The following is a 15,268-nucleotide window of genomic DNA, read 5'->3' on the forward strand; positions in this document are numbered from 1 at the left end:
ATTGATTGTAATACGTATTACGTAATTTACAGGATTATTTACAATGAATAAACGTATTATATCAGTAATAATTTGTGTATATATTAGCGGCAAAGTTTGAAATCCCGCATTCTATAGAATGCCTAAACATTACATATAATGCCTAAACGACAATGTATGAAACGATTCATATTTCACACATTTCCTAGACATTCTATAAAATGCCAAATGACAAACCTGGAAAGATGAAATACATCTCCGATTCGTTTCGAAGAATTGAAACTACTTATCAGAAGTTAATAAAATCATGTAAAAGAGCCAAAATTACTACCGAGAGGGAGCCACGAGACTACTGCCGGCTGAATCGCTAGGATAAATGATATTTGTGGAAAACAAAAGTACATTCATCTATCCTGTTAAAGAAAGCGTCAGTGCTATACAGTATTAAGTTACAGACACTGAGTTATTTTCCGTACCTCATGAAAACTCACTGAGTACTGGACACGGACGACGTTACAGAATGTTGAAAGAACTTTCAACCAAATACAAAAACGTTACACGTAATGATATTGAACTGTACAACCACCTTTGTGAGCCCTGCCAAAAAAAAAAAAAAAAAAAAAAAAGGTACTAAAAAGGGTATTGTGAAACTTATGACTGTTTCTAAATTTAATTTCCGTTGTCAGGTAGAATTTACTGATTCCCAGTCTCAGTCAGATAGAAAATAGAAATTTACTATGTTATATCAAGATCATCTCACTACTTTTTTTACATATTTTAAATAATAGTTTTTAATGGCACGTTTTCATGAATTTTTCAAAATAATATTTGTACTTTTGAGGAATGTACGTCTTTTAAATAATAGTCTTATCATAACCCTTTTTTTTTCATACTTTACCTAAAGAGCATATTATCATTCTATAGATTGCCTAGCTATTTACATTCAACGCCTAGGGAAAGTGTGTAATAATTTTCTCATATTTCATACTTTGCCTAAAACCGTCCGACATTATATACAATGCCTAGGCATTCTATAGAATGCCGGGGCATTTCATATTTTGCCGGTAACAGATATAATATTTTTACTCTAAGTAAATGGAGTATATTTGGCTTTAAGATCAATTCGTCAGGAAGGGAAAGTTAAAAATTTGCAGATTAGCGTGAGATGATAATAGAACATGCGTATAAAGGGACACTCTACTGAACAATTTAAATATTGATTTGAAAGTAATGTTGCAGCACTATGCTGAAAACTTCCCTTAATATCCGTATTGTTGCTGCTGTTGTTACTTATCCTAAACAGTTAACTATTAAGCTAGGCCAGATCCACGAATCCAAGAACCGTCAATAAATCCAAAACTAAAGTAGGTCTTTTCAATAGGTCCTCTTTTACATGTCCCAAACAGATAAGATGTTCAAGAGTGAAATGTTCAGTATTACATTTCCTACTGATGAGGTAGATCTTATTTCTCCGATCAAATTTAAGACATTTTAGGTGTCCACAATGTTCCATTTTAGGTGCTAGCACGTCGCGCAGCAGCACCACAGGTCCAGGATTCGATCCCGGGTTAGGCAAGGTTGACTCAACCTTTCATCCCATGAGTGGGTCGATTAAAATGAGCATCAAGTTTGCTTGGGTACTAAACCCGGGGGGGGGGTCCTGCAACAAGCTGACTACTTGTTCAGGCTAAGATGCACAAAGCACCCGGAACCCACGGTCTAGAAAGCAGATATCATGGCACTGGCCGGCCATGGCTCTCTAAGGGCTATTTGTGCCGCCGTTTTTAGGTTTAAGTGTCCACTTAAAGAGCCTCGTCAAAGTAACCTATTGAGCTCGATTACCCCTAAAAGCATAAAAGCACCACCCGACTGCCTAACAAAGTACCGTACCAGTTTTCCATTAACATTAGTTCTTATATACCTAACTGTATCGACAGGTTATCGCCCTAATCAGAAATAAGGTTTTGCAACGACAAACTTAAATGAATACAAAATTTTATTCAGCCACAATTTGTCTTACAGAACTTTCTAGAAGGTAAATGTTTACTGTTGACTACAGTTTAGGTTACTTGCCTCTCATAAGTTTTACAAAACTGAGTCTAAAATTAAAATTTAAAAAAAAAAAAAAAAAAATGAGACTAAACTTTACAAACAAATTCGAATATAATTCAGTTGGATGGAAGCTCACGACCACCACCCACTTTGTCTTCAAAAAATATAACTAGCAACGGGGCGTACTGGCCATAAAAGTAATGATCTTCTGTTTTACTGCAATATGAGTTATAGTTAAGAATCGTATATACATAGGTTATTAATGAAAGGCTTCCCTTATCAAATTAGAAATCCAACTCTCATTTAATAAGGTATTTCCTTTAAGTTTTGTTTCTTCAGCACTATCTGTTTTCCATTTTCAAATTGATGTATCAATTCCTTCTTTCAGACTTTAAAATATAGGGTACTTCCTTATTCAAACGGCCTCCTCGGTTATAAAATCGGAAGATTAATCGCCAGAACTGGCAATCGGTGGAATTTAATTTGTAAAGTATTTAATTTTCGGACTGTTTTGATTGCGAAGTTGTCCACGTAATATCAGCGATTCAATATTTTTCTTCCTCTAAAATTCTTACCATTTTCATTATAATCAGGTGGCAAAGAAACAGTAATTTTTTAGAGATATTTATAACGTGCAGCAATTTTATTTTCAAGTTCACTTTAGATCGCGTAATATCTTTCTTTTATTATTTTTGTCTCTAAAATACTGGCATTTCTAACCTTCTATTAAGAAGAAAATAAGCAGTTTGTGCTTTCATGCTATCATTCACTCTTTCATATTTTCGTTATATTTCCCTCACTAAATGATTAATCGTATTTAATTTATGATTAATTGAAAAAGAAGTAGTAATTTTTTTTTTCTTCAAGAACACGCAAATTTTCATACTGAGCGTAATGGTCACCAGGTGGAAAAATGTCCTTGTTCGATGATTTGTTTCATAGTTCCAGGAATTGCCTTCCCTTACTGCTTTGCTTTTCATATACTCTTAAGTTGAAAAACTAACTTCCATCAGATAGTGCAACAGACAGTTAAATATGGGTGAAAATAAAAAAAGTCTCAGTATCTGATATTATAATAGCAGCAGCGGCGGAATTATGGTCTCCATACAGAAAAATAAATGTTATTTTCCGCACATTATGCTTTTTCGTTCTTTCTTAAAAATTTTCAATTTTTCGCCAAATTCATTTTAAATGTCGCCAAATTTCACCAAAGCGCTTGCGGTGACCCTTTTAACAAAAAAGTACCCAATATAGAAGTAGTCTGAAACCCCCATCTATTCCAAAATCCGATATATATATACGTACTTAACTGCGAATATAATTTCCCATCTTTTTTTCGGACTAAATATCTTCAATCTCAATAACGATTTGCTGCATTCTGCTTTTCTGAGCTTCTTCTTAAACTTGTTTTAAATAAATTTTCACTGGGACCTTGTTCTCTTGTCTGAATAAATGTTTGTTGAATTTAATGATAAAAATATATTTATATAGTATAGTTGTACAGAAGCTATTTTTTGTTAACAACACAAATAAAACTTGACGAAAGCAATAACGTTTTGCTATCTAATTGGCGAAGCTATTGTGCGCCTTCACAAGTTGTTTTTTCTCTTTTCTTAATTTGGAAGAAGAGATTACATTAATTTAACGAAATAAATATTTCTGTTCAAATTATTATCATCTCCTATTACTAACAGCATAAATTTGCATAAAAAGTGCAAATGCCTTATTTATTTACTACTTTTTACTTAATGCCATTTAAGCCATGAAGCATTTATTTCATGTCTTAAATAATTTCTCTAAATAATGCTTTCTGTGTTGTAATAAATTAATCATATTTAATTTTAAGCAATTATGTGATTACGACTTATGATGAAAGTAAAAGTCTCTCAGATCTTTCTATTACAGGCATTTATATTATAGCAAATAAAAGGAAACCTTTGTTTAGTTACATAATTGTGTTGTGTACTGAAGTTGCTTGAAAATATACTTTCAGGTTTGTACGCAGAAATTAAATTTTCCAGTCCTGGAATATTCCAAAAAATATCCGCTCCACAACAGGACATATCCACGCACAAAGCTTGTATCTTCATGGGCTTCAAAAAATTAGACAGCCATTTCAGTGAAGTCCTAGAGGACAGCTGGAAAGACTGGACAGGGGCGCGCCTCGTCTATATGAATCTGTCGGATGAGTTTGGACTATCACGGTTGTCCTTCTACAGAAGGATGGCCCCTAAAGATGCGGACATGTTCATGTATATAATGATGGTCGAATGCGATTCCGTCACATCCAAGAACCAGATTCGGCTACTGGACTTTGTGCAGAGGTTAAGAGTGGAGAGAATGATGGGATATCTTTCTGTCTATAGAGTAGATCGCTTAGTACCTTCCACAGCCAATGTCATCAATGGTCTTCTTACTGAAGCGGTGGACAGCGCCGGGAAAGTGAACATATGACAGTTGGAACAGGTTTTAGGCCTCATAACGGATTCAGTTGCAAAATCTGACGATAAGCCCATTGCTGTGAGAATGAGAAATGCGAGTGGATAATTCAAACAGATTTTTAATGTTCTGTTACCTTCTTGCTGTAAATAACACACCGATTCTAAGCAACTGGGAAACTACAACGAATTCTCAGGCTAAAGATTGAATAATCCATCTTTTTTAAAGAATTTAATTTAAACGCTTGCGCGGATTACAGCAATAAGAATACTTGAAGTTTTGATGAACAATCGAAAAAGGATTTTGTGTTAACTATTCCGAGAATTAATTAAAATTAAGTGCTGCAATTTCTCTAAATTATTTAAGTAAGAAATTTACTTGTATCTACTTCCTTATGAAATACTTAAAGCACTGTGATGAAACAAGTGAAAATAAAAATGATCAAAGTGGTGAAACAATATAGCATATTTAGATGATTGCATAAGCGCTGGAATAATAGCAAATTTTCTTCAAATGTAGACCATTTAGTGACCTTTTAAATTGGAAGCATTCTTACAGCACAGAACAAAATAAATGCCTAAACTGGGTATCTAAAGCTTTATATTCTTCGCTAGCAAATCTCTGCCTAGAACTTCTCTACTTTTACTGAATATCTCGATAAAATAAAAGTCTCTGCTTAGAATATTCTTATTCATCTATCAGAATTAAAAGTGAGATATAGGAAATCTTTTTGAAAATTTTATCAACACAGCACTTAGAATAACAGAATTTTTGCTAGCTTTCATATTTCTCTACTATGTACGCCTTATATTAGTAGTAAATTAGGGCGGTTATTAAGAGCACATTTTATAACAAAGTGCAGAAATTTTACTAAGGTACAACTTTTACTGTTTCTCCAATAAACTGTGAAGAAATTTACAGCAAACATTACATGAAAAAAAAAAAAAAAAAAAAAAAGAGAGAGAGAAGGACTACTGCTATATTCTTCCATTTATTCCCATTTGTTAATACTGAACTGTGGTGCCCGCTTTAAGTGAGAGAAAGAATTTGGATGTTTTTACTGAAGATATTCTAAAAGAGCTTGTGATGCAGAAGTGATAGAAGTCGGCTCACATCAATGGAACTTTGCATAAAAAATTTCTCTTCCTTCCTTGTGTATTAGTGACATATATACGTATTCCATATCTGTACTACCTTTTGTAAAACCACTTTCTTTCATTCCGTATACTGCTGAAAAAGAAATGCAGTCAAACCTCAAGAGTACGTAACTCATGGAACTGATTATATGTTAAGCATTAAGCTGAAAGATTTTCAGAGCAGATTGAAAAAAGATTTGAAATGATCTTTAAAACTTCCTCGAACAGAAAATTTATTCTAGATATTACTCTTCTCCTATTAAAATATTTACTGTTGCCAATTTGTAAAACAAAATATTTATTATTGAAAAAAAGTAAATTAAAACTCTAAAAAATTTTAATTTTAAAGATTGTAAAGTCTATTTCTGCATTTCTTTTTTGTGCGTAAAGTGGTAAAAGCAGAAGAATATGAAAATGTTATACACGTTAAATTACCATTTAAAATAAAATTGTCAAAACAAATATAGAGAAAGACTTGCAATATCTATACTACAAAATTTTATCACAACCATTCGATTTTGATTAGTATAAAGACGATATTGGACACAAATTAGAAATTTTGCAATCAGTTATTTATAGATTGCTAAAAATCTATTTTGTTTATGACACAAATGATACAAAATTGCATTTGTTAAAAAACTTTGTTTAACAATTCAGGTAAAATTACTTTTTAAAAGATTAGTGACAATTTCCCATTAGCGATGGCATAAAGAAATAGTTTGTTGAAAAGCCTGGAAAGTCGCTAAACGTTTCTGCCAATTTCGCGCTGGGTTAAAATCAAATAACCGTTCGAGATTAAAATATAGTCGGAAAAAACTAATCACCTTAAATTCATTTCAAGTCAAATATTATATTCCCTCTACATTTACATGTTTTCTAAGCACTTTCATAAAACGTTAATAAAGGCGAAAATATATATGCATACTTTTTAATAATTTTTCTATAGCAGTTAAAATCTAAAATATTGCAAAATAGGTGACTATATAATTTTTGAATTGTTGTTCTATTTGAACTCAACCTGCAAAGAAAACATAAAAAACATGGGGATTAATTTTTCTTCTTTCAGTTTCAAATATTTGATGCAAATATCAAAATAGCTTTGTTTTGTCATTTCAATACAATATTTAATTTATTATAATTTCACATTTTGCCCCCTCTCACTGCATAGCTCCACATGTATTATCAATAAATAATGTACCATAAATTATTCTCTTAAATTGCAAAAATATTATCCTATTAATAAAGTGGAAAATCAAAAATGAAATCATAAAATAAGAAATAAATATGAAAACAATAAAACATTTTATTTAAGATACATCAACAGGGTAACTGCAACATACAACTGGGTAACTTTTATAAACATTATAGAACACTGATAAGTTGCATAAGCCAACAAAAATATAAGCTATGCAATGCATATTACATACATACTTTTCCCAATATGCATATATACACTATGGGTCAACTTTGAAAAAGTGTCTTACTTTACTTAATCTCAACACTACACATTTTCTGTTAAGTACAACACTGTACAGCATTAGACACCGATACTGCTTTCAAACACAATCTTTACATAAAATTATATCACATATTGAAGTTTAGATTGTACATCAACACCAATATGCAAACCGAAGGTTTCAGATATGGGCACCACGTTAATAACAAATAGCACCAAACACATTATAAATTTAAAAATAATCAACTGTAAAAAAAATCTAATACATAGTTTTATTTAGAAGTAGAAGAAAGTCAAAATTATTTTATTAATTTCATTAATTTCATATTTCATAAGCATTGTACATAAAACAGATTATGTCAAATAACAAACTGCCCTTATATGCTAAACCAGTTCAATGGACATTAATGATAAAAACATTAATGAAATGTAATTATATTCACATTCTCAATTTCATAAAATATGATTTTTATCACTTTTTAATTATTCTGCCCAGCCAAAATTGCACAGAATTTGTACAAGAGATCTGTGAAACATAATACATTATGAGCATTAATACTACTTAGTGAATGTTGCAAATTGTTTTAAAATGTAAAGAGGAAAAAGTATCTAAAATACATTTTAACAGCTTCCATCATAATTATCAAGAATTCAGAAATATTTAGCATTTTTTTCATAAATTATCCACTAGAATTAAATTACCTTTGGACAAGACTAATGAGATATTCAAGGCAACAATTTGGCAGTTACTGTTGAAAGTTGGCACAATTTTGAATGTCAAACAATATTTTATAAATAAAATTACACATTATATTCATTTCTAATATTTTCAAACTTCTATACTGGAATACAAAATAATTTTCTAAAACAGATTGACTTAAATAAAGCATTAGCTAGTTTCTCTCAATTATATTTCAGCATCAATTTCACTTCTGGAAAATTCTCAAACAGAAACCCACACAGAAAACTGTTAAAAAGATCATAATGGAATGAAATTTGATACAGCCCTACATAAGAAGTGATATAATTTTAAATTAAAATTAGCTGATCTTTATTTAAAAAGAAACTTAAGTATCTCACGGAAAATATAAAATTCCTGCATCAGCTTACTGTTATCACACATATACATACAACGCTTCCTTGGATATACACAATGCTCCCACCACTTTTTTAGCCTAGAAAATTCTTGATTATAGTCCTTCATCAAATACTGAGCAATATTAGGCACAACTTCATTTAATTGTTAAAGATAACAATATATAATGCATATTATACATTAAGTGGCATTGTAAAATGTTAATTATTTTTAGCAAATGTAAAACAAATGAAAAGCAATGCAAATATTTAATAAATCATTTTTCGATGGCTACCAAAAAATTCAAAGATGTAATTGATATGGAAGAAATAACTGAAATATAACTGGCCTAAGGAAGTAATATTCATCTTACCCATAATTTATTGAGCTTGAATATAAATTCTGAAAGACAGAGCAAAATCAAATCTTTCCAACACTTCAGAACAAACATTTTCTAAACAAACTTACTTAAAATACTCTCCAGAGCAAATCAAAGGTATTTGTAGAATGTTCACTGCACATATATCACCTTGACATGACTACTTTGTTTCTAGCCATTACTGGTGAATAATCATTCAGTGTAAAAGTATCTTTCAACCACAGATGAATAATTATAGCAAAAGTCAGATATAATTCCCTATAAGAAAACCTCAAATATAGAAACAAAAAATAAGTTAAACAGATTTAGCAATATAGCAAGATATGTAGAAGTTGAGTTTTATTTTCTAGTCTGATAAAAACAAAAACAAAGTTAAGAAAATATACTTAAAATTATTCTGATCTGTTGAACTACAGAGGAAATTCATAAGATAAATAATTCCATGTTCATAGTTCATTGCATACATACAAATATTTGGAGAATATTTTCTCTAAATTTTGTTTTTATATATTTTGTTTTACGTCTAAATTTTGTTTTTATTATTTTATATTAAAATAAATTTTCTTATTTCCTTCTTGTATGATTGTTTAAATTTACAATACTATTTTTATATCACTACTTATTTTCAAAAACTGAACTTGTAAGAATAAAAAAAAATCACAAGTACAATTATTTTTATGCTGCATTTTGCATAAATTACATCTACAGCATATGAAAGATTATCATGAATTTCTCCATAAGAACTGCTTAGAAAGCTTGAAAAACAAGTGTGTGTGTACTATAATGTGGAAACTTTTGTTATCCTTCTGCACAATTTCAAAGCAATGACTCTTTATGACATCAGCGAGTAAAATTGAAATCATGATAAAATAAAATTGCCTCTGACAATTCACAAGAAGAAACAAATGCATGGTTCATAGCACTTGCACTATTAATTAAATATCAGATATTAATAGAGCATATTTTGTTTGAGCTTTGTGTGATATATAAGGTAATTTAGGCATGGATATGATTTAAAAATAAAATTTAGTTTAAATCTTGTTCACAATTTTAAATACCATATATACATATATTTTATTTTCTTCTAATGACATAATAAAATGTTGTGTGATAAAAAGAACTTTTATTATACATAAATATACTATATCGAAAGAAGAGATAAAATGTGCAGAATTAATATTAACTAAGAGTGGTAAACTAACAAGAAAGTACAAAATAAAAATAAATGTCCAATTACTTTTTATGTGTCTATCCTGTTTAAATAGTTTACTGCTCTTGGTTGACATAGTTCCACACATTTTATTTCTTTCTTAATCAACTAATTTTGCAACATTTTATGTGATATTAATAATATCTATTAATTAAATATTCTTCATTTTTTGTTATATATATGCACACATATTAAAAAAAATAAACAATTTATACAAAATATTTTAAAATATACAGGCAACCATATTTTAAAAAGGAACTTACATGGTACAAGACAAAAATAAATCGAAATATATAAAAACTTTTTTTTTCCTTTCTCTCTCTGAAACTTAATAAATCAAATCAATTGTAAACTTTTACTTAAATTTCATGCAGAAATTTTAATGAAAATAATACATGCAACGATTTTAAAATATTTACAATTAAATGAATTTTGTAGAAGCAAAAGAAAAGCAATTCACAATTATAGCACATATTGACTAGTACAGCAGCAATGATTTCAGTATTTAACTCATAACACTGCAAGTGTATTATTGCACAGAAAACATACAGTGCAATAAAAATACAGCATTGTTCATAATTCTCAGAAACATTTTAAAAATTAGTAAGATGCTATAAAACTCATACAAAATTTTATTACACTGGGAAAAAGGTAAACACATTAAGTTCTCCCCCCCCCCCTTAAATAATCCACAAACACTCAACACATCAGATTTGGATTCATTTGGATACATTTAGCTATACTGATACATCAGACATTATTGTATTACTGGAATAATTTCTTTGGACTTATTAAAGCTATAGATGCATAGTCAAATGAAAAAACTTTTGTTATCTCTTTCAACAACACAGTTGTCTAGTTTACTAATATGCAGAACATTAGAGGGATTCTTTGAAAAATGATCCCAACCAAATGTACAAAATCAGAAATGCATACTTAATGTAATGGTCATCAAAGTTTTTGAATTTTGCCTTATATGACTTTTGCTTGGAGATGTTTGTCTTTCTGGTAATTTGTTATTTTTAGTATAACAAAATTTGGTACAAGCCATGTATTTTATTTGTTGTGACTTTTTTAAATGTTTCACAAACTGATGAATAACGCCATATGATAAATTAATGAAACTTCACAATTATCAAATTAACTATTATTCAAGATAAGCCACTTTAATTACATAAAAGCATACTGTCAGAGATAAGTAATGCAGTCAAAATGATCACAAACAAGAAATTCAAGTTATAACAATGCAGCTGTCATATTATTGGAATATATACATATACATACTGATACAAATGAGACAAAGGCAGCAAAAAAGATAATAATCACATATAGAAAAATACATTGAGCGCCATATTAGTTACCTACATGACTAGAGCAGGTAATAATCAAAGTGTTTCTCTGTTGTGTCAAGAGAAGTGAACTAACAATAAAATATCACAATAAGGTATGAATAACCAAAGCTAAGTCTATCTACAAAAAATAAATAAAAAAGCACTTGCATTAAAAACAAATCTTCTTGAAAGTTTGATACTTTTCATTTGGTGCATTAAAACAGGTCAAGTTCATACAAGTCAAATTTATCATCACATTAAAAAATATACTATTTTATAATAATTTGTAATTCTATTATTTAATATTTACACCAAGCAATAAAGCACTCCTCCTAATAAAAAATTAATTCCCCAATTTGTAAGATCATTTTCAAAAATTAGAGAAAACATTTATTGAAAAAAATTAAAACTTAATTAACAATCACAGAAAATTGTAGTTCTTTAGGGTAGAAAAAAAGCAAAAGTTTTGGGCTCAGTGTGCAGTTATGTCAGTTATTTCAAAATAGTAGTAATGCAAATAAAACTACACACATACAATACACAAAACATTAAAAAACAATAATTTATTTGCTTAATTGTAAGATAAGTAAATTTTTTGAAAAGATCTTTTTTAACTCTTAAATGGATATAATTTTGAATTTATATTCCTGAAACAGTTAAAGCCTATTTCCTTTCTCTCTCTTTTTTTTTTCAAGTGACACAGGTCAACAGAAAATTATGAAAATATAATTGCATATATATACAGATGCATACAGTAAATGCTAAACATTACTACAAACAACATACTAACTAATAAATATAAGGAGTTAAACAGTAAAAGTAATAGCAGATAACAGAGTAACATTTATCATTATAATAAAACATACAATTTTAAAATGCATATTTCATACTTCAGAAAATTATAAAACTCTTCAAATAAGTATTAAGCGCTTCATTAGAATGGTTGTGACATTTTATTTTTTTAATCACTTTTCACACAGTACCCAATACATCAGACATTATTGTATTATAAGTAATGCAGTCAAAATGATCACAAACAAGAAATTCAAGTTATAAAAATGCAGCTGTCATATTATTGGAATATATACATATACATACTGATACAAATGAGCACAATTTATTCAGCTATTAGTAGCCAAAGAGAAAAACAACATTGGAAAGGAAGGTACATTCAAAAAACTCTTAAATCCAACACAAACAAATTTGAATGGAAATTTCACTCGTATAATAAACGTTAGCATATATAACATAAAAAATAGACACAAGAAATTAAATTTAAAAGAAAATAAAACTAGGGACAAGTACATGCAAGAAAATTCCAGTAAATCAAACACAATCAGATGAAATTCAATGAAGAGATTTTTGAGTGGAAAATTTAATCATTATTTTGATAAGCTTGATCTATGTAAAAATTCCTTTGCCAAGAATATGGCTGATACCTATATGTAAAGGTGCAACATGAGCAAATAACTGTAAACATGATTTAAATTTCTTGTACAAGAAGAAATTAAAGATGCTTTATTTAATAAAATGTTTATTCTTAGTACAAAGAAATGAAAAAATGCATCTAAACATGAATGTCTAAACATATTTTTCTGAAAATATTCAATACATGAGATTCAAAGATGAAAATTTTGTTCATATTCAATGCTACATATTAAGACATAAAGTGCTATGTAGAGGAGAGGTTTTATCAGTCATTCATTCAGAGACATTTAAAATGGTGACTTTGAGCCATTTCAATCCACAACAAAACTACATGATTTGTAGGCTTTCTCAAATAAAAAATGAATGAGAAAGTTATTTTAAAGCAGTAAAAAACATTTAAAAGTTTCATATTTGATTCATAAAAGACAACAATTTACTCTTAACATTTTACTGAAATCTTGAAATTATACTTTAAAATTAATGATGAAAAAAGTTTTTTCCTTTTTTTTTTTTTTCATATAAACAACTGAATACAAAGAGTTACAAATTAAAATAGTTATTCTAATGATGACACAAAAGCTTTCAAAATAAAGTGATAGTAAATAGTTTGGTAATATTTGAGAATAGAGTAAAAGATGCAATTTTAAAATACATTATTTATATTTCAGAAAATTAGAAACCTCTTTAAATAAATATTAAGCACTTTGTTAGGATGGCTGTAGTTTTTTTAAACCACTCTCCACACTTTTTGTTCAGCTTTTAGTAGCCAAAAAGAGGGGGCAGGAATGAGAGAAGAATCAAAACCTTTACATTTCATTCTGTATATACTTTTATCTATGATGTCAATATTTGATTAACAAATTGTTCCCTTTCCTATTCATATTTTGCATATATTTCAGATTATATGGCTTAGATATAATTATTAAGACTTCTTTCTACTGTGTTATCATTATTTTTCAAAAATGGGTCAAAACATAAATCTTACAATAGGTTATCTGTAACAATATCAGTTATATTTTATGTGCATATCAACGCTGAATCAAAAGCTAATGATTTGATGAAGCTGCTAAAATTCTTAACAAAATTTAAAGTCAATAAAATTCTAACCAATTTACAGAAAAGACACTAATTTGAATTATAATCTATGACTTTATTTTATGTATTTATTACAAAACTATGATATTGCATTAAAAATTTAATTTAGAATGAACTATCATATTAAGATAAATTATTGAAACAGCACTAATAAAGCAGCAATGACAAATTCACATAATATCATTTAATATAATAATCAGACAAATAAATTAAGACAAGAAATTAAAAAATTTTGGAACTTATAACCACAACTTTTGACATAACTAAGAAAACTACATTTCTCTTCTTTAAAAAAATGCTGCTTCAAATTCTAAAAGAATATTATAATAATTGCTTGAACATATGCACTGATATTTAAGTTAAAAATAAAAGTCAATGATTCCCAATATTTCAACATTGATTCTGTCTAAAATGATATATCAATCCCTCCATACATTTACATTCATTCACACAACTTGTGTACAGAAGTGACAATATCTTTGCTTTATATGATATATTCAATGACACACACAATACAGCTACACAGAGAAATTAAAATTATTTAAGTAGGAATGAATAGATGATGATTGGAATGATTATTAAGAAAAATCAATGAAAAGTGGCAAATCTAATTATTTAGATGTATTGTATAGTAGTTAGAAAAATAAGAGTCATTTTACCCACTAATCTATAAAAATATGCCCCACTCAGAAGAAAATTATTTTCAAGACTTGAAAAATCATGAATACTTATCAAGCTTACTTGAATATTTCTCATTTCATTAGTTGAAGAATGATATTAATTATTTATCAAAGCATAACTTATATTCAATATAATTTTCTTGAAAAGAAATTATCCTTTACAATTTTTACTTTCTTTTTACTAAACAGTATGCTAAATTACAATGGAACTTTAAACAATTGTTTAAAATTAATTTCTCTTACTTTAAAAGTTAGCATTAATAATCTTCCTAGTTATTTACAATTTCATATTTTACTGAACATACATAACAACAAATAACAACATTTGAGCAAATTTTATGCAAGTGTGTTTATATTACATAAGAAAAATTCCACTGAACTCATTATGATAATTATTTTCAAAATAATCTATGCAATCTCAAAGAAATGCATTTTTTTGAATGAAGTATGATAACATATTGAAATCTATTAAAAAAGAATAAAAAATTAAAATGACAGTTCATCAGGTCGAGGTTGCGCTTGTGCACTGGCTGGCCTTAGTTCAGATACATATTCTGTTTCCACATTAAGTAGAGATATAACCTGAAATAACATAAAATATTACTAAAGAATATTTTTTTTAAAAATAATTTATAAACCTATTGAAAATCTTGATATATTAATACTCATAGCAATACTTGATTCTTTATATCATAGCTGTCCCCTTAAACTTTACTTCCTGAATTTTTATAATGACTTTGTTTACATATAACAAGCAAATACATACAGAAAAAAGTATAACTGCTCCCTATTTTCTTTAATTTACTATGAACTTAAATTATTTAATACACTACTTATCAAGTTAAAAACAATGATTACTCATATTTAATTATAAAAAGATAATTCTAATATTTAAGGCTGATAATTATCAAATGAAATGCTAAATGCTCTGTGATAATCAATTGAAAATGCTTGAATGAAGAGGAAAATATTTTATTTTAAAGAAGGATAATAGTTCATATATAACAA

At 28.3% G+C, this 15,268-nt stretch overlaps 2 protein-coding genes across 2 annotated transcripts in view; one reads left to right on the forward strand and one right to left on the reverse strand.

Moving 5' to 3' along the window:
* Positions 1-5,438, forward strand: part of LOC118197185 (uncharacterized) — a 186,503-nt gene extending 181,065 nt beyond the window's left edge. The window contains exon 4 of the mRNA XM_085814126.1: positions 4,025-5,438. Coding sequence (XP_085670252.1) covers positions 4,025-4,485 — 461 coding nt within the window. The 3' untranslated portion in view covers positions 4,486-5,438. The remainder of the gene's footprint in view (positions 1-4,024) is intronic.
* Positions 5,439-6,889: 1,451 nt separating this feature from the next.
* Positions 6,890-15,268, reverse strand: part of LOC118197186 (protein LTO1 homolog) — a 41,906-nt gene continuing 33,527 nt past the window's right edge. Inside the window, exon 5 of the mRNA XM_035368693.2 lies at positions 6,890-14,842. Coding sequence (XP_035224584.1) covers positions 14,747-14,842 — 96 coding nt within the window. The 3' untranslated portion in view covers positions 6,890-14,746. The remainder of the gene's footprint in view (positions 14,843-15,268) is intronic.

Source organism: Stegodyphus dumicola, chromosome 3 (genome assembly GCF_044657685.1).
Source record: "Stegodyphus dumicola isolate Sdum_Otavi_A_Nest chromosome 3, ASM4465768v1".
Classification (NCBI taxonomy): domain Eukaryota; kingdom Metazoa; phylum Arthropoda; class Arachnida; order Araneae; family Eresidae; genus Stegodyphus; species Stegodyphus dumicola.